Genomic DNA, 20,875 nt, shown 5'->3' with positions numbered 1-20,875 from the left:
TATATATATATATATACATATATATATATGTATATATAATTTGCTAATTTGTTAAATTGTTTTATCAATTAAAGGAAGCTTTAGGAAAGTACGAAACTTACCAAAATATCGTTCAACCAATGTAATTTTCTTGCACTTGTTCTTTTAAGTAATTCTTGTTTGCACAAAAGAATTTCAGAGTTCTCTGTTAATTCAAATACACTTTCACATATTTTATATGCTGTGAGTAAAGTAGTAGTGCTTTCAAAACACATGAGTGTTTTATTCCAAAGTAAGAGCCATTCACTTAACAATTTATCATTTTTCTTTGAATATAAGGCAAGTTTAATATTTTTAATATATGATTTTGAAAGCGTAGGACAAACTATTTTTAGAAATTCGATCTGCGAACCTGCATTTATATCTATTTTTGACAAAAAACGTAGAACCATTTGTAGAGACTTATCGCGAGTAGCTAAATCAGTTTCAGAAGAATGAGTTACTATATGATTTAAGTGCCACTTTTTTCTGGGTGGAATGTGTTCTAAGTATGACTTCAAAGTAGAAAAATAACTATCTTGTAAATCTCTAGCAGTATCGCTCGGAACAAAAGATATTAATTTGTTTATAATCCAACACACAATTTCAGTACTGATACATATGTTATCTTTTACGAATATAAGAATTTGTTGGAACATAATACTCGAAGTATATTTTATGCTACATCGTGTGCTTAGTTCTTGAAGAAATAGTAACAATTCCTAGAAAATAGAATTTTTATTAAAAACAAAAATAACACAAAGTCACAAAAAACCAATTTTGAGAGAAATACCTTACGTAAACAGTTTGGTACATTACTGCATAGCTCTATTGCATTTTTTATTTGTATGCAATCAAATTGTGTCTGAATATTGGACTGTATATTACAGTCAACATTAGTTGACTTGTTATCTATAAGTTTCCACAGTAATATATAAGCAATCCATTGATATTGCTCTTCATTCGGGGAATGTCTATAAACATATATTCCAAAATATAAAAACAAAAGCAGTGACAATAATATAATTCGTGATATAATTGCTTACTTACATCAAACTTTCAATTACAGTTTCCAGTTCTGTTAAGTCGACACAGCAGTTGTGATGGAATTCATTCAAAAAATTGCTATCATTGTTTATATAGAAAATATTTAGAGATGTGTACCATAAACGAGAGAAAATGCATTTGTTCAATTCCAGCCCTTTTGTTTGTATCGACATTGCTCCACATTGCTCTTTATAAAATTCTTCTTCTGGCCGGAGGATTTCCGATTTCTTGTAGAAAATTACAGTACCACGCTTCCAAGTAAAGATCACTGGGTTGAAAGAGGTCAGTCATACCAGTACATCATTTTAATTTTACAAAATTGACTACAAGTGTGCTATTTCATTCGTGTGTTTGTCATACGACGAATGTATACGGAACATGACAGAACAGAGAGGTCCTCGGATATCTCTATCCCATAGCCAATCAACAGGCTTGAAAAATTTGTCGTACGACAAATGTATACAAGGCACCTATCATGGTCATCATGGAACAAAATCGGAATGGATTTCGATCGGAATTATTCAATTATTCCCTAGATATCTATTGTGTTTTCTAGGGAAAACAGAATAATTCCGATCGGAATCAATCAACAGGCTTGAAAAATTTGTCGTACGACAAATGTATACAAGGCACCTATCATGGTCATCATGGAACAAAATCGGAATGGATTTCGATCGGAATTATTCAATTATTCCCTAGATATCTATTGTGTTTTCTAGGGAAAACAGAATAATTTCGATCGGAATTCATTCCGACATATTTCATGATAGGTACCCTGAACAGAGAAGTCCTCGGATCTCTCTATCCCATAATCAATCAACAGGCTTGAAAAATTTGTCGTATGACAAAACCGCACAAATGAAATATCACCCTACCACCCGTATTCATAGTCCTTCCTCATTTTAAGGATGGAGGAATTCTTCATGAAGGATTCCTCAATTCTCCAAAGTTTCCTTGCTTGGTTCACAAGGAAAGAATATTTTAGGGATTTTAGCATACTGAAGGCAGCATCTCATAAAGCCTTGTGTCCACGATGCTAGAAATCGGTCCGAGACATCGACATCTAGGCCGCGGTCCGATACACGCTCACAACGCTTAAAAATCATTTCATCCTCGTTGTTTGTCAAATGTTAAACGAAGACAAACAATGCTCATGAGCGTTGTCAGCATGATTCGGACCACGGCCCTAGAATGGACCGCTGATAGCAATGGTGGGGGTAGAAAGACGATTAGGGTGCCGTCCCATGGCACAGATTTTCCGCGTAACGCGTATCGTGTAACCAATCAGAAGCGATCCGCTATTGTGATTTCGCGTTTTACTGATTATTGATTGGTTACGCGGTTTTTTAGTGAGAGGCAGGAATAATAAGATCGTTCTTTCTCTGTTTACTGAAGCCTGATTGGTTGTTGTTAATCCAACAACCAATCAGGCTGTTAGAAACAACAATAAACAGAGAAAGAACGATTTTATTATTCCTGCCTCTCACTCTCTAATCGTCTTTCTACTCCCACCATTGCCATCAGGGGTCCATTCTAGATGTCGATGGTCCGAGATCTTGGACAGAGAAAAAATTAACAAATCACATTTGAACAATTTGATCACCTGACCATTGCGATTGGTCAATTCTTTCTTCATCCGAGATCTCGGACCGATTTCTAGCATCGTGGACACAAGGCTTATGTCCGGGGTAGCGATCATGTAATTTTTTCGCTAGAGCGGAAATGTAAAAAGTGAAAATTTTTATGCGATGTTCGTACATATACACACACATGCAAAGAGTTTTCACTTTTCACGTCTTCGCCCTAGGGAAAAAGTTACATAATCGCTACGGATTCGATGGATTTTACTTCGTATCATCGGAATCCTGTTTTCTGATTGGTTGCAAAGCGTCGTACGACGCACATCGGATGCAGTGTGAATCCAGCATTAAGGCTCTAGTAGGTGGCTGCGGTTTCATTGGCTGCGTTCAGCAGAACGTTTATTTTGCAACTGTTGGAAGTTTTCTTCGTGCTGATTATACTTTTAGATCAAGAGGAATGGTCCAATCTCAGCAGAGAATCATAAAACGGTTACAAAACTGGGGCTCTATTCTTGAAAAGAAACGTATACGAAAATCTAGGGAAATACTATAGTATACGTTACGTATACTGTAGTTTCTTTTCAAGAATAGAGCCCCTGGGTACCTATCATAGAACAAGTCGGAATCGATTTCAATCGGAAATATTCAATTATTCCCTAGATTTCTATTGTGTTTTCTAGGGAAAATGGAATAATTCCGATCGGAATCCATTCCGACATATTTCATGATAGGTACCCTGTTGTGTTCTGCTGAACGCAGCCATTCACAATAGGAGTTGGCAACTCTGACTGTGCACTAGTCAACCACAAAAAATAGACGCATTGATTTTCATCAGCCTTCGTAATTTGTCGGTCTTTCGTAGATTAAATAATTGAACGTTTTTTGTACAATGGCCAACATGACAAAAGGTATGACAGGGATGCGCTTCTGATTTTGAAATTAATTAAATACGAATATAATATAAATCGATTATGTTTACATTCTAAAAAATAATAGATATTTTTAAATAATACAAGAAGTAATATTATTAAAAGTATAAGGTAAAAAAAAAAAAACAGATTGAAACAACTAAAGTTTCGAATAATTTATATTTTTTTCCAGACGAAAATTTAGAAAAGAAATCCGTGGAACGTAATGATAGTGATAAGAAAGCAGTATCTGACTCTGGGCCTGATCCTTCTGCCCCAATCACAAGAAAAGGAGTATTAACATCCTTTTTAACTGGCAAAGCTATGGAAATACCAGAGCAAGATATTGTAATAAATTTAATATTTTATCAGTGAATTTTAATATATTTCTAAGATTTTATTAAATACGACTCTAGATTTTATTTACGTGTTGCAGCTTGGCAAATGTAGGTTTGTCTCTGAATTTGAAAAATTGAATCGTATTGGAGAGGGTACTTATGGAATTGTGTATAGAGCCAGAGATACAAAAAATGATAAAGTTGTTGCATTGAAGAAAGTGAGAATGGAACATGAAAAAGATGGGTTACCAGTAAGTGGTCTCAGGGAAATATCGGTTTTATTATCATGCCGACATGAAAACATTGTACATCTAAGAGAAGTGGTGGTAGGCAGAAGCTTAGAAAGTATATTTCTTGCAATGGAGTATTGCGAGCAAGATTTAGCAAGTTTATTAGACAACATGCAAGCACCATTTTCAGAAAGCCAGGTCAAATGTATAGTATTGCAAGTGTTGAAAGGTCTGCGTTATTTACATCATAACTTTATCGTTCATAGAGACTTGAAAGTCTCTAATCTCCTTATGACTGATAAGGGTTGTGTAAAGATCGCAGATTTTGGACTAGCTAGGTGGTTCGGTTTACCTTTAAAGCCAATGACTCCTAGAGTAGTAACATTATGGTACAGAGCACCTGAATTACTATTGCAAGCTAAGACACAAACTACTTCAGTTGATATGTGGGCAGCTGGGTGCATATTGGGTAAGAAATCAATGCTGTATAGACAGTGTATTATTGTTTTAATTATATTAATTTATCATATTAATAATTATCAGGGTTGGATAAGTTAATGGTTTTTTTAAACTAAATTAAGTTAAAGTTAATGGTTTATAAAATTAATAAAATTAAGTTACAAGTTGTGAAGGAATAAAATATTAACTTAATAAAAATTAGGATTGAATTAACTTAAGTTTAAAAAAAAGTTAATTTTGAAAAAAATTATTTTTGAGATAAGAATGTCCTAATTTTTCTTAAAATGAGATTACTTTAAATAACACTTAAAATATAGAATATTAGGTAAATTTAATTTTTTTATTCGCAGTAAGTTACTTATATACATATAATAAGAGTCACACCATAAGGTGTTTTTATCAAAATCTTGTGAGAGAGAAGGGTATATTTTATTGGTATTATCTCTCTTTAACCTTTATCTAATTTTCTTTAACTTCCGAAACAACTACTCAGGCATGTTTACTACATCGACTAGATATTTGTTTTAAAAAATATACATAAAAATTTAGAAAATAGGTGGATGTGCAGCACTGTTTTACAACAATTCTTCATCTAAAGCTCATTTCATATTTATGTTGCTGAAATATAATGTTTACGACATCTAAAAAATTAGTGTTATTCAAATATAAGCTGAATTGACAAAACCTAGCGAGCCAATAAAAATTGGCTACTGTATGGTGTGACTCTTATTATAGAATCTAATCATAAAATCATTGAACTTTTTTTAAATTAATTCTCTAAAGTTTAAGATTTTATAGAAAAAAATATTAGCATTAAGAAATATAAAAATTGTTTAATTTAAAAAAGTTAATAAATTAAAGTTTAGAAGTAATCAAATAACTAAATTAAGTTAAAAATTAATGCATTTAAAATTAACTAAGTCAAGTTAAAAGTTATTAACTTTTTAACTTTTTTTTTTAACTTTTAACGTTTTAACTAGTTAATACCCAACCCTGATAATTATGTTATATATGATTTATTTATAATTTAGGATACTCACAAATATGTACTATATAGTGTTTGTTTTATTCTCAGGAGAATTATTGGGACATAGACCTTTATTACCTGGTAGATCAGAAATCGCACAATTAGAGTTAATTGTCGATTTGTTAGGTACACCCAGCGAAGCTATTTGGCCAGAATTTAATTCTTTACCAGCGCTACAGAATTTTACACTTAAACAACAACCATATAATAATTTGAAACAAAGATTCCCCTGGTTGAGCGCTGCTGGTCTTAGATTATTGAATTTCTTATTTATGTACGATCCAAAAAAGAGAGCAACTGCTGAAGAATGTTTGCAAAGTAGCTACTTCAAAGAAGCTCCTTTACGTTAGTATTATTTAGACTTCTCTTAAATTGTTTTTTTACTGTAGTTAATGATTCAAATTATTTATTTAACAGATCGATTTGATATGTTGTAGCTTGCGATCCAAAACTAATGCCTACTTTCCCACAACATAGAAACATGAAAAAGGCGGCTGCGCAGAAAGAAAATCGTGAGCAAGAACCTACTGTTACCGACCAAACCAATAATCTACCGGCAATTTCAGATTTGGTATGTTTTATAAGAGAATAATACATATAATGATTACAAGGGGAAGACCAGAAGCATGTTTTTGAAATGCATTTAAAATGCTTTTAAAGTAATTTGTTGCAAAAATTTCTTTGTATGCTAACATTAAAATAAAAATCGTAAACTCTTAACTTTAAGTATTTCTTAATTTTTTCAAAAATATGAAAATTTTGAAATTATTATATTGATTAATCACTTAACAAGATGTTCCCAGGAAAAAGAGAAAAAAATTGAATATTATATATTTCAAGATTAATCAACTTTTATCCCATGTATACAATTCGGATTAATGTATTTCCATCACTACTTCAACAATACAACGACAGCAACACAAGTTCATATTAATCCGAATTGTATTTATACTGAATGAGATAAATATTCTTATAAAATTATTGAAATTATTCAGAATTTCGGGGGGGGGGGCTGCACCCCCCCGCATACATATATACACGCACACGCACACACACAATTATATATATGTGTGTGCAAATTTTATGTATATTTATGTGTTTCAGCTTGGATCATTGGTTAAGAAGAGACGCGTTGAATGAAAAAATTTGCTACTTGAAGAGATTATACTTGATCGTCTCTCCATGTCTTATCCTAATTGCATTTTATGATTGATAACTACGTATATACTTATTGCCAAATACACTATTTACAAATATTTATGTAATGATAACATCTTTATTTAGAAACAATGGTGACATGGTGAATGATGAATTGCATAACGTGTACATCTTTGCGAAATGTGCTGATTTAATGAGTAAAATGAAACCTTTAATAAACTTTTGTATATTGACTGAATTCCATTTGATTGTGTCATCATGTATTTGTTAATAAATATCAATTGTATCCTCAATGATAAATATTTCACAATATATATATTGTTGTATATTTGGACAAATTATATCTTACATTAACTTTTTTTATTCTCATATAAAAATATAGCAATTACATTAAAATATTTTTAAGAATTTACGACTTCTCGTAGCGTTTTTTGTACTCGCCATGCGGATCGTATTTAGCAACGAGACGATCCCAATCTCTGGATCGTTTTGCTTTAAGATGATTTATCACCTTCTCTGCCATAACTTTCTGTTTATCGTTGCATTTACTGCAATTGCTCGACAAAGCATCCGGCAGAGTTTCTATAAATAAAAAAGTACATTTTGTTATTTTGGTATTAAATAATAGTTAAAACTTAAATTAGTTCCAAACACACTGCACAATATATATTCTATGAATGTTATTGTAGTATTAATTATACTTTTGTAAGAGCATCATCGAACAAAGTTCTTGCAGAAATCTGTTAACAAAGAACTGGAAAAAATATCTGTAAAATTAGTAAAGAATTAAAAAAAAAAATAATTACAATTATATGCAATATATACAGGATGTCCCGAACTTTTTTGCCAATCACTTTTGTGTAGATAGAGCGGACTAAACTGAGTCGAAAAGTCCTTTTATCATTTTGCAATTTTCGCAGTATTCAACAAGTTATTAATTACTAAAAATTGCCAAATATTGGTCTTGAATAATTTTTTACTCAAATACTATCAAGAAAAGCTGCAAGAGACAAATAATTTTCTTCTCATAAAGTTCTGAAAATTTTTTCAGAATTTTTTAGTACCGTATTTTCTCATGTTGGTAAAAATAAGAAAATGCAATACTAAAAAGTTGATAAAAAATTCTGAAAAGATTCGCGCGCGCGCGCGCGTGCACACACCACATTCCTTTCTACATGCACTTTTATCCACACGTGCCCGCGCAAAGTCTTTCTCACGTCCTCGCCGTGAGCCCTCCGCTACTGTGAAATCTCAATGTTTAAATGATCATAACTCTGCGAAAAAAAATCGCAGAGACCTGGGACACCACGCGTTGTTCTCGTCTTGGAAGGCCTTTTCAAACGAGCCCTCACTCGACCCCACGTGCCATTTAAGATTTTTCCGCCCCCCTTGCCCCCCGCCCCCGAGGGTGTTAAAATGGACGTTTTTAGTATTAAATGATAGATTTTATGATGCCATTTGCATCCCTATAAACTTCAATCCTCTATCTTGAACCGTTCAGAAGTTATTTAGGTGTCCCGGTACTTTTTCCTCACCCTATATATGTGTATGTTTTACAATTAACAGGTTTTTATCAATATCGAATAAGGGAAATTCTGACATATTTGTACGGAAATGTTCATCCTTCAACTATGTGATTTAATAAATTCTCGTCTTTAAAAGTTTTGAATAATGAATTGTATACTTTTAATTGCTGATTAAACATTAATCTTAATTTCAGACTTCAAGAATGCTTAAGAAGATCCTGTTTGCCTTTTCTGATTGCACACCATGACTCACGTCAGCTCTTGCCTAATAATTTTTCACTGCGTGTGTCACATCTATAAGAATATTTTATATTAAATTAACAAATTAGCTATGTGCGCCATATGTGTGCAATCGGAGCTCTTTCGAATTCTCATATATAAATGTAACTACTGAATTTTTATGTTTTGTAAACTGGATCTAGCCTAGTTATTAGTAGACCTTAATTTTGATTTCCATGTTATTATATATAAATTTGTATAATATAATTTTTATATAGCCTCATCAATTTCTTTTATTAAATTGACACTTTATGAAATTACTGCTCATTCCATGGCTTTATAATTTAAAAAAAAAATTTTTATGTTATATTACTATAAAATGTTTAAATTTAATGTATAATTAACATTATTATAATTATTAATATTTAAATGTAACAATATTAATTAAATGTACGCTGTGTTTCATTGTTTACGTAATTTAAAAGTTCTATACAAATTGAAATACTTTTCAGAGAATTACTGAGAAAATTTATATCTTTTTAAAAATTTTTCATATATTTGTATGTGAGTTTTAATATACTCTAAAAATGTAATATACTCTATGAAAGATAGTGAATTCTAAAATATTCTATAAAATATTTTATTTCCAAGATTTTTCTTATTCTGTAATTTTTGAAGAAGACTTATAAAGTTCGAAGATATTTTACAGAAATCTTTATAAATTTGAAATATAACAAATTCTTACAGATAAAATATTAGAATATTCTCAATAGAGATAATAAATAAAAATATTGATGAAGATTAAAACTTGACTGTTTACATGAATTTTATAATACAAAAATTCTGTATCTTAACAAACATAATATAATGTACAGATGCAAATATGAAATGAAATTTACAATTCATAAACTTTATAAGATAAAGTTCACATAAATGTAACTTTATATTGAATAACAATATAAATACGATACATATATATACAATTCAATAATTATGTAAGCTTAATAATATAGAGTTATAGAGTTTACGTATGTGCAAACTTCACACATTACCGTTATTACGTACATGCAAAGGAAAGCCCGGATGTAACACGCGCGAGAAAGTTCATAGCAATAATTATGTAACAGAGAGAGTGTATGTTGAATTCACTGCTGTAATTATAATTACAATCTATATATTTGTTCGTTCTGTGTTTGAGTATTTTCTAACTGAAAAATTCCAAGCAATGTGTTGAATATTTAGTTTTATTCCAAGTAAAAAAAATAAGAACAGGAACGTCATCTTTTAAGGCCTAAATCAATTAAATGATCTATGCTCGACTTTTTAATTTCTTCTTTTCTACTTACTTCTCAGCTCGCGACCTTCAGCTGTGCAAGGTCCCTCGTCCATTAGGCACCGAATGTAATTGGTAAGAACACGATTATTTTGGAGGATCTTGTCCACGTTTACATCGTCGTATTTTCTGGTATATTTTTCGTTTGCGATGGCAGAAGTCACCAGTGAAATCAATAAAACCAGAAAAAATCCTTTCATCGTACGATATTATAGGTAAAAAATCAATGAATATAAAAAAAGAATAATTTTTTTAGTTGACGAGATCGCAGGCAAGAGCGAAAAACTAAAGCGACCCATCAGCGGCGGCTAGCTTTTATATAGTCGAGTGAAGGATGGAGGATGGAGGCCGAACGGAGGGGCCTCTTGTCGCATAATATCCCGAACATTCCAATTGCCTCCTAAGTATACAATGTGGATGCTTTCCAAAGAGGCATAGATAATGTATATATGTAACACATAGTGAATCATAATTATATATTCTTGTTGTTTGCCAATGTTAAACAAAGATGAAATAATCAATGATGTACGTTACACTGACTTTTGCTGAAAGCATCATATATCTGAATGCTTGTACTCTACTAACATTTTAATTATTCATTTCACTCCTATCTATATCGATTTGATTGTGATTGAAATGATACAACATATTCCCGACAAAAGTATTAGATATATAAAGTTATATAAAAACTTTCATCTGTACATATCGGTGTAATAAATTTCATAATCTTGACTAAATCTTTAATTATTATATATTATTCCAAGAGTATACAATAAATACGATTAGTAATTATAATAAAATTATCTTGAATTATCAGAGAATTTTCAAGTTTTCTTATAAAATGTATATGATATGCAGTCTTTTTGTATATATATTACAACGTTAGAATCTTTTATCTACTAATTGTAAGTTATTAAAATGCATAACCCGTCGAGTCTTTGACCCACTTTATTAGCGGATTACACCGAGAGAAACTTAATTGATAAAATCATGTACTTCAACTGTTTATCGTCCCGAAATGTAAAATAAATTTGATATTATAAGATGTTGATTTATAAAGTTTATAAAATCGTATATTTTTATTATAATTTATTGATTAAGCTTTTCATGATAGAAATGCTACATTATTATATTTACAAACAATTATATGTTACATTTTTCCACTTTGAATTTTTTCCTATATCAATACTGTAACTTTAATAAAAATATATTAATGTGATAAATAATGCTTTCAAGAATCGTTCATGAAGTAATAGCGCATTCAATGACACAAGCTGTCGAAACATGTGACATATGAGGAGAAAGTGGTTGAAAAATTTTTCGATGAACCGTTATAAATGTATCCATAAAAATTAATACGTGCATTTACTAGAGTGGAGCGGAAAAACGAAAATTTCGATACAATGCATGTGGAAAATTTGTAGCAAGAGTTTATATATAGAAACAAGCCTATATACAATTTTATTTCGATAAAATAATTTTTATCTTTGCCGTGTATAAGCTATATTTATATTTTTAGAGACTAGCTAGTATAAGATATAATTCCCTAATTCATATCATATTTCAGGTTGATCGTTTAATAATTTTTAAGATTTTTCTATGTTGTTATTTATTTATGTTTTAAGAGTTGAAAATCAATTTTTAAATAAATTTTTTTATCCCTACGTTTGGCCGTGGCAGCCATTTTAATAAATAGATAGCACATACAGCGATTTTACAATTTTCAAGCGTTTACGTTAATTACTACAACTCTTATTCTATTTATTTGATTTTCCCCCCCCCCCCCCCCCCCCACATTCGCTTTTAGAGCACTATGATATAGATATTCGTATCCGCCATTTTTAATCCTTTCCCCACTCTTTGTTCTCTCTTCAACCTTCTCCCTTCTCTTTTCAATCTTTTTAGTTTAGCGGCTGAGTAGAGAGAGATAGAGAGAGCGAGGGATTGAGGAAAGGAGCAAGAAAGTGAGAAAAGGACTAAAAATGGCGGATACGAATACTCCTATAATAACGCCTATTATTAATTCGCTTAGATCTTTCTTTTATGTCATTACAACTTTTTCCCTAAAGTTAATTTCACTTTTCATATTTCCGCCTTAGGGAAAAAGTTACTGGCTGTGTTGATATTCCCAGTATTCCCACTCGAGTGCGACCCAAGTCATTAGCCCGAATCTGCAATCAGAGAGTTCCTCTCTGCTACAATGGATTTTTAGGCCTTAAGTCATCAGGAATGGATGAATCAATTATTCTCTTCGAATTCGACTGTAGTTGGTCAATTTCTTACGACTCAATAAGGCTTAAAACACCTATTGTAGATTCGGACTTATTCCATCTTTTGTTTATCGAGACTACGTTCCGAAACTTCCTCTCTGAGGAAGATTTTCCTTTATATGCTATAGTATACGTTACGTGTACTATACATATTTCGAGTAAAATTTTCCTCGGAGAGGAAGTTTTGGAATATAGGCCGAATATATTAAACAAGGCTGACCTGACACCCGGGTGAGAATCTGCAGGCGAATACGCTCCTGGGTAGCGATTATGTAACTTTTTCCCTAGAAGCGGAAATGTGAAAAGTGAAAATTCTTTGTATGGATATGTATATATGTACAAATATATATAGGTGTTAAACTTAATTCCTGCCGTTTTTCGTCTCTAAAATTGATTTGTTTCGAAGATGAATGAATATACCTTAATCAAAGTAATTTCCTCCATTTTCTACTTTATTACTAATTAATAATACTTTATTAATAATACTTTGATTAAGGTATTTCCCTCCGAAACAAATCAATTTTGGAGACGAAAAATGGCAGGAATTAAGTTTAACACCTAAAACATAAAAATTTTCACTTTTCACGTTTCCGATCTAGCAAAAAAGTTACATGATCGCGCTACCCTAGGTATCAATCATGAAAACTTTATCCCTAAGATGGAAAAAGTGAAAAGTAAAAATTTTAACCTTTGAAATTAATGGAGAAATTTTTCACTTTTCATCCTTTGAAAAAAGTTTCATGATCGATACCCTGGATACACAGTATTGGAAAAAAATCCGTATTGAGTTCATTCCGCGCCAAAAGCCGTCGGTCGGTCGTTCTCTCTTTAACCAATGTCGATTGACCGATGAATGGAATGGGAGAAAAGATGGACGCCTTGACGTTGGGCTCGCACAGGTAAGGTAACACGACTGACAAGACTGACACAAATCTCCGCGTATTTCTCGATGAATAAAATGTTGTAACTCGGTAAATCATCCTTTCTTTTTCAGGCTGGTCCACCTTGACTTGAAGGGCGCACCGCCGCGGACCTGCTACTTCGAAAAGGTACACGCGGCGTGTGAACGCTTAAGTTTAAGGCTAATAGCCTTTCTCTCATCTCTGCGTCAACGCATTCGGAAACTCGCACTGTTTATTATTTTCCCATTTAAAATTCGTGCGACGAGCATATTCCTTTTTCGCCTGAGCACTGTCCGGTATATAATCTTGATTTCTTTCACTCGTTACGAATTGCGTTTTGAACTTGTCACACGCTCGTGGCTTTTGTTTACACTTGACGATATGAGGAGAAACACAATACAAATGAATGAAACACCGTCGGAAATTGTCGGAAATTGTATTATAGGGTGTTTTCCAGCAGAAGAAAATGTAACATTGTTTGTCCTTGTCCTTTTTTAATATTTGACAATGATGAAATTATTCCATGAACGTTGTGAACGTTAAATGGAATGCAGCCTATGACACAAGTTGACACAATTGTACACAGATAAAATCTTGTGTAAAATAAGATAATATATATTTGGGCATTAAAGAGAAAACAAAGATGCTTAGTGCAAAAAGTGCAAGCAATGCAAATAGGTCTCTTGTTTTACATTTAATGAATGATAAAGACAATGATGATTATAAATACTTTAAAGCATGAAACCGAACGCAGCTATAATCGATTCCCTGAACGCAATCATTGTTTTGTGATGTTTGTGTCTCTTTGCTGGAAGGCACTAATACACCTGGATTAAAAAATATATTTCGATAGGTCTGATGGATATGTAATGAATGAAAATTCAATGCTAAACGCATATAATAAAATAAGAACACAATATATATATATATATATACAAATTTCATTGATGAACAAAAGATTAAACTCTTTACTGCATTTGCACTTCGTATATTTGATTAATTGATGAGTTAAAAAACAATTGTGATCCAATATTATTTACAGCTCTTTCCACTGTTGCGAACATGGGGAGCTACTGGACTATTATTGGAATGGGAAGACACGTTCCCTTACAATCGAGAACTCTCTCCAATAGGAAGCAATGGTCCGAGCACCTTAGCGAGTGGATACACAGTTCAGGAGGCTAGACATATCCTGCAGATTGCGGGTGATTGCGGTTTAGCAGTTGTTCCGTTGGTACAAACTTTTGGTCATATGGAGGTATAGCAAAAATTATTTCCATTGATTTTGTATCGAATTATTTTGTACGAAGCTTGTAGCTACTATGTAATCTTATATTTTTCTTATTTTCAAAATTATAAAATTCAAAAGATTATTTTCAAATTCCAGTTATGGTTTTATTTATTGTGATTTTAAATTCCAGTTTATTTTGAAACATGACGAATGGAGATCTTTGCGCGAAGTGGAGCCTTTTCCAAGTTCTATTTGCCCATCAAATCCAAGAACTCTTCTAGTGGTGAAGTCATTGATACGTCAGATTGTTAGCTTTCATCCTGATATACAGTATCTACATATAGGGTCTGATGAAGTATGGCACTTAGGCCTTTGCTCAGTCTGCACCAAACGAGCTGCAGCTAGCAAATATGGCAAATCATCGTTGTATCTGGAACATATTCTGGCGATAGCCCAATACATTCAGGAAACCTATCCATACCTAAAGATCATCATCTGGGATGACATGCTGAGGTCGATAGATTTACAGGTTTTGAACGGTATCTTGCTGCAGCTTAATTGCATCGTTTGATCATGCAGATTTCTTCATGCAATCAATATTTCTTTCTTTTTGTAGAACATTACATCGGCAAATATGTGGAACCCATGGTGTGGCATTACAATCCCAGGGACAATTTTGCATTACCCGATGGTATTTTTTCTTTTTTCCTCTTTTAATATTTTTCCTTTTTTATATACTAAGAAATTTAAAAATATTTGCTAGATTATGACCGTTATATCAAATTATTAGGATTGTGGGATAAGTACAGCACGGTCTTTCCCAATATTTGGACAGCAACCGCATTCAAAGGAGCTACCGGCTCTACACAACATATACCTATAATACGACATCACATAAGCAATCATGAAAAATGGTTGGAAGAATTGGGAGTTCATGTGAGTAAGGTGCATGAATTTCGTGGTACAGCATTCACCGGCTGGTCAAGGTAAGATAAATCAGAAAATGTTCAAGAACTATCTTGAAATATTAATCATTAACTGTATTAATCGATGGTAATTTTAGGTATGATCATTATGCCACACTGTGTGAATTGTTGCCCACAGCGATACCATCATTAGCTCTATGTTTGAAAGTTTGGCTCTATGGTTATTCGGAACAAACGCACACCCAGGTTGCAAAGAGCTTGGGATATATTGATCATCCGTTGCATATAACTCCACAGCTTAGACCAGTCCCGATCCCTAGCAATTTACTTTTTCCCGGATGGCAAGTAGCTGTGGGCATGGAGTGGTTTCTTAACTTCAAGACAAAATTTCACAATATTATTACCAGTGATCAGTAAGCACAAAGAACGCTTTATATATTTGAAATTTTTATTTTGAACTCGTAAAACATTTTTGGTAATTTTTTGTCTTTTGACGATTTATTTTGAAAAAAATAGGATTATTTGCATATAAAATGAAATATCTTTAAGTATATCTAAAAAAAAACGAAAGCTTTTTCTCTTAAATATTAGAAATTCAAAGAAGCTGATTTGCATATCGATTGTATTCATAAAATGATAATTCCCGGACAGGATCATGACGTGGATGAATTCATGGCAAGTGGCAAATAATTACACAAATCCCATGCAACTGGAGAATTTGGTACCTGCTTTTACGGAGTGAGTAACAATCGTTTCATAACAATTGTTTACATAAAAGATATACTGCATTTTGCAAGTACATAATATATTTTATTCCAGATTATTATTAGAATTATCTTCTTTGGAAGGTTATCTAAGAGTTCAAATGGAAGCAATTTTCTTTTCGTCGATGATTGAAGAATGGATAGGCACCAATATTCAGCCGATGAAAATAAAATTAATAGAACTAAAACAGACGACGGAGAATCAGTTAAAAATAAATAGTCGTGTGTAATAATTCTTTCGCTTGAAAAATTGGCGATCAATCCCAAATGTATAACAATATGATTTTAAAAAGCAATTACGATTAATGATTGGATAATCAACTATTTTTTCAATGTAGGATGAAATTATTTTTGTATAGTAAATCGCTACGTATAAAATGTCAGATGTCTAGTATTTTGACGTTAACTTATTTTTAAAAAGAGAAATATAACTGAAAAATTAAAAGAACGTATATAGTTTTCTAAAGAAGATATGAATTATTTTAGTACTACATACAAAAAGCAAGAAGCTTTTGTCGATAATATGAGATACTCTGTGATATCTTGGCTATGAAAGGGTAATTATGATTAAATTACAAACAATATTTAATAATTAAGGGATAATCCCTTGTTATTTAACCCTTATGTTTAAACCCCGTATTTTTATTTCAAACACTTGCAAATATCAATTTTTAATAAACAAATGTCTTTTTTTTGTGTAGATTAGTAAGATTGTGAGATTAATAGACTTGAAATAAGAACAAATGTATGCACTATGGATGGTATACAGTGTTTTATTTAAAGTGATACACAGTCGATCTTCAAAGAAAACCATTTTTTTTTAATGTTTTAGATAAAAAAAATATAGTTGAAAAGGGTTAAAATCAATTTTTTGCCGCTATTATACACAATGAAACACCTTGTATTCTTACATCATGGTATCACTTAAAATGAAACACCATATACCCTATATACATATACAAGATATCCATTTTATCAATTCAGTCAGTTTTCTTCGAAAGTATTGATATAAAATGTGTTTTAGATGAAAGTAGAATTTCGGAGAGGACACGTTCTTTTTTTAGGTAGAAGTACCAGAAAGATATGAAGATAATTTCCCCTTTTTTAAATTTAAAACTAAATTATATAATTTATTTCAAGTAATATGATTCTTTTAATTATTCTGTATACAAGTATACTAAAGTAGAGAAATAGAAAAATTAATGGTTTACGAGATATTTCATATTTTATTCCCGCAAATTTTGATATCAAATATAAAATATTTTGTAAATTATCAATTTTTTGCTAATTGTAACTCTATACTTTCATGTACAATAATGACACGAATCAAACAAGTAAAGAAAATACATTATCACTTGTAAAAAAATGCATATTGCATAATTAAAAAAAAAAACTTCTCTTTATCTCAATTATCTTATTGACGCATAAAACTATTAAGGTACAGTAATAAAAAAATGAATAATTACAAATATTTTATACTTCACGTTAAAATATACCAAAAAAGCACAAAAAACTCAAACTATTTATTTCTTGATATCTCTAGCTCAATGTTTTTTATATATAGACTAATTAGAGAAATCATATGTGAGAAAAATTATATAATTTGATTTTTAAAAGTGTGTGAAGGTGACCTTCATATTTTTTTTATGCCTTTACTTAGAAAAAAAACTGACCAAGATACGTCTCTCATGAAACCGTTTCACTTTTATCTAAAAACTTTTTTTACATCAATTTTGAATAAGCTCGACTGGATTAATTAAAATGGAACCTTCTGTATATACTATCTTTATGATTAGATCCTTTACAGCCTTTTCTATATAGGATATCCCAAACTTTTTGACACATCGCTTGTGGGCAGATAGAACGGAAACTGATCGTAATCGCAAAATGTTAGAGGATTTTTCGACTCAGTATTTGTAGTCCGCTCTACCTACCCACAAGCGGTGTGTCAAAAAATTTAAGACACCCGTATAAATAGATGAGCGCGCAATATATAATTCACATATTCATTTATATTAGAGGATATTTATTATAACGTATTATGCTCATGTTTTTCATATCTCATCGTAGTGAAATAAAACTTTTAACTTGTATATTAGCTTTAATGTGACGTACTCCATATTTTGTATGTATCTCTATTTTTATGATAAATGATAATACTTCTTGAACTGTAAATGTAATTGTTTAGTATATTGTATAAAGAAACGAGACACTGCCGTGTCTCCAGAAATATAATATAAAATAATTAGAAAAATAAATCAGACTGTATAGCACATGTATTTTTTTTTGTACAATAATCCTTTCGAAATAATTTATTCACGTATGGCACAGTGCATCGTTTTTCATATACAGTGTTTAATGGTAGGTATAATACCGTTCATAGATATAGAGCAGACTAAACTGAATCGAAAGGTTCTCTACTATTTTGCAATTTTTGCAATAGTTACTGAGATATTGATTATCATAAAGATCGCATACCATACTTCAGTATTCACTGTGTCTAGATATACGGTATTATAAAAACTTCCTAATAGTTTACTTCTTTTTTTCAATACTTCATAATTTTATAGTGCGTACTTCTCGTCCGTAACAGCGCGCGTGCGCGCATTTGCGCACTGTTGATCAGCAGTTGCGATGGCGAAATTATGAACTAAAGTACAAATTATATACATCCACCATATACATGCACTCTTCGCGCGACTTTTTTCTGTTTCCAAATTAAAAAAATAGTTATAGCTGGGAAGAAATTTTCGTTGAATGCTGAAATGATAAATGCTATTAATGACTATTTTTCGAGTTTAGACAAAAGTTATATTGAAGGAATGAAAGGTCTAGAAAAACGTTGGATCAAGTGTATTGAGTTGAAGGGAGATTATGTTGAGAAATTTACATTTGTTAAAAAAAAAATTTTTTCCTTAGGTAGAAAACTTTTCAATCTACCCTCGTATATTAAATTAATAAAAAGAATCGGCTCGGAATTTAAAATTGGACACTATTTTTTTGTGTTTGAATATCTGGCACTTTGATTACAACGTATCTTACGCTCATCTGCAATAATTTAAGATACAAAGGAATTTAAGAATGGAATGGGCAACCCCAGAGCGACAGTTTGTCGAGCAGCGATTTTTATTGTAAAGTCTAGTGAGAGTTTGTCTCAAATTAGACAATGTCTTCATATTTGTTGTAACATATTATTTCATCTGTACAAAGTTGCCTATAAATGGCCAGTGTTAATAAAGCACCGATGAGATACTATTAAAAACGACATATCCTGGACAAATTTTCGTGACTATATTAATACGGGAATAATTAAAGAACGGTGACATTATCGACAATTAATAAAAAGTTTGCTATTATTAGCACAAATATTTTGATAATACTAAATACATTATTAAATTCATGATTTTTTATTATGGAACATTCTTTGTCAAAAAGGCCACCTTCTTTGTCCAAAATTCAGAGGGGCCTATGGGATTCGTTTAGGACTTAAATTGTTGCTTGAGATGTCTACTTTTAAAAAAAAAACGTGGCCTTTTCGGAATATACATGTTTACGAAACTAATAAATCATAAAATTTTTGTATTATATTATCAGTTCCTTACTCTTATGCCCGTTTCCACCAATGTAGATTAATTTTAATCTCGATTCTCTCAATTTACTCTTCGTCTTTTTCTAGTTCTAAAGATTAGAAAAAGACGAAGAGTAAGTTGAACCGAGATTAAAGTTTAATCTACGTTGGTGGAAATGGGCCTTAATCACTTACATTTTAACAATCACGCGACTTCCGTAAGACTGGCGGTCGTTAATAATAGTATCTCGTCGGTGATATTAGATAAATTATATCACATTATATCAGTATACAGTTATACATCACGCACTGAAAAATATCAAATTGTTTCGTATGAAATACTGAATTCCAGTTCAGAATACTAGTTCAAAAACTTTATTTTCCTTAATACAAAAAGAGATCGATTTGTCTTTCTGTGAACAAGATTTTATTCAATTGTTCTGCACCGCGATAATATTTATTAATTAATATTAACTGCAATCATTCGGAAGCCTAATTCGTAAATATAGAAAATATACAAATTCTCGTTTTCTCACTCTTGTAAATTAATTAATAATATATTGGATATATTAGAAAATCCGAGATTAAACTCAATATCACGTTTTGCTCTGGTATGATCTTTTAAAGATTGAATATAACATTTTGCTGGCAAGAGCAGAAATTAAAAAGGAAATATATACGAGGCCCATTCCTGGCGTTATAGTGTGCGTGTGTGTGCATGTATGCGTGCGTGCGTGCGTGCGTATAGTGTGTGCAGGATGGGTCTGATAAAAAGTTTGTTTTTTTTTCCGAAAACGATTAGAGATAGGAGGAAGACAGCTATTATCAAAATTGTACGATAAATAAAAGACATACTTTGATGACTTTTAGTAAATGTGTCTTTAATTTTTTTATTACCATTAAATAAAGATTTTTTTTTAATAGGAAGGAATATTTTTTAATCATTCCATCGATGGTACGTAGATTATAAGATAGAATTAATTTTTTAATTATTGCAATAAATAAAAATGTTTACTATGATGATCTAAACATGCCTGTAGGAAAGCTTGCTTAAACTTTTTCTAACTCTTAAATCGTCATTTCACGATAAATAAAAATGTTTTGTATTCTTTCTACCATGTTTTTTGGAGTAGTAGGCTATTGAAAGTGAAGAGTGAAAGAGCTGGATTAATTTCAACGTCCTACCATCCGGAACATACAGAAAGAATAACATAAAAAAGAGAGAACTCGAAATCGCGTCGATTCGACGCGCACGACGTGGTCCATGCGCTTGGTGTGTGTGTGTGTGTGTGTGTGTGTGTGTGTGTGTGTGTGTGTGTGTGTGTGTGTGTGTGCGCGCGCGCGCGCGCGCGCAACATTTGTCTCTGCAGA

At 31.6% G+C, this 20,875-nt stretch overlaps 4 protein-coding genes across 5 annotated transcripts in view; 2 read left to right on the top strand and 2 right to left on the bottom strand.

The window, feature by feature from the left end:
* Sptz (zinc finger FYVE-type containing 26 spastizin) overlaps positions 1–1,427 on the bottom strand; it is a 17,230-nt gene extending 15,803 nt beyond the window's left edge. Inside the window, exons 1-3 of the mRNA XM_018512061.1 lie at positions 1,069–1,427; positions 812–992; positions 102–740 (exon numbers count right to left, since the gene is read on the bottom strand). Coding sequence (XP_018367563.1) covers positions 102–740; positions 812–992; positions 1,069–1,238 — 990 coding nt within the window. The 5' untranslated portion in view covers positions 1,239–1,427. The remainder of the gene's footprint in view (positions 1–101; positions 741–811; positions 993–1,068) is intronic.
* A 2,006-nt stretch (positions 1,428–3,433) lies between these two features.
* Positions 3,434–6,963, top strand: Cdc10 (cyclin-dependent kinase 10). Its single transcript, XM_018512039.1, has 6 exons — positions 3,434–3,553; positions 3,747–3,901; positions 3,990–4,590; positions 5,656–5,952; positions 6,045–6,178; positions 6,712–6,963. Exons 1-6 carry the CDS (start codon positions 3,535–3,537, stop codon positions 6,745–6,747), a joined length of 1,242 nt encoding a protein of 413 aa, XP_018367541.1. The 5' UTR covers positions 3,434–3,534; the 3' UTR covers positions 6,748–6,963.
* A 70-nt stretch (positions 6,964–7,033) lies between these two features.
* On the bottom strand, positions 7,034–10,261 carry LOC108764050 (ejaculatory bulb-specific protein 3). The gene is made up of 2 exons (XM_018512059.1): positions 9,857–10,261; positions 7,034–7,347 (listed from the first exon to the last, which is right to left on the bottom strand). The coding sequence occupies exons 1-2, from the start codon at positions 10,041–10,043 to the stop codon at positions 7,175–7,177; spliced, it is 360 nt and encodes a 119-aa protein (XP_018367561.1). The 5' UTR covers positions 10,044–10,261; the 3' UTR covers positions 7,034–7,174.
* A 2,664-nt stretch (positions 10,262–12,925) lies between these two features.
* LOC108764033 (hexosaminidase D) lies at positions 12,926–16,224 on the top strand. Of its 2 annotated transcripts, none has more exons than XM_018512030.1 (9): positions 12,926–13,012; positions 13,108–13,162; positions 14,058–14,273; positions 14,437–14,785; positions 14,863–14,937; positions 15,037–15,232; positions 15,310–15,585; positions 15,824–15,910; positions 15,992–16,224. In XM_018512030.1, the coding sequence occupies exons 1-9, from the start codon at positions 12,963–12,965 to the stop codon at positions 16,164–16,166; spliced, it is 1,479 nt and encodes a 492-aa protein (XP_018367532.1). In that variant the 5' UTR covers positions 12,926–12,962; the 3' UTR covers positions 16,167–16,224. The 2 variants fall into 2 exon arrangements, with proteins under 2 accessions (XP_018367532.1, XP_018367531.1); XM_018512029.1 differs by having other exon boundaries at positions 15,010–15,232.
* The last annotated feature ends 4,651 nt before the right edge of the window (positions 16,225–20,875 follow it).

The sequence above is a fragment of the Trachymyrmex cornetzi genome, unplaced genomic scaffold, assembly GCF_001594075.2.
Source record: "Trachymyrmex cornetzi isolate Tcor2-1 unplaced genomic scaffold, Tcor1.1 scaffold392, whole genome shotgun sequence".
NCBI classification, from domain to species: domain Eukaryota; kingdom Metazoa; phylum Arthropoda; class Insecta; order Hymenoptera; family Formicidae; genus Trachymyrmex; species Trachymyrmex cornetzi.
The sequence above is the reverse complement of the archived record's forward strand: the minus strand, read 5'-3'. Positions and strand labels throughout refer to the sequence as shown.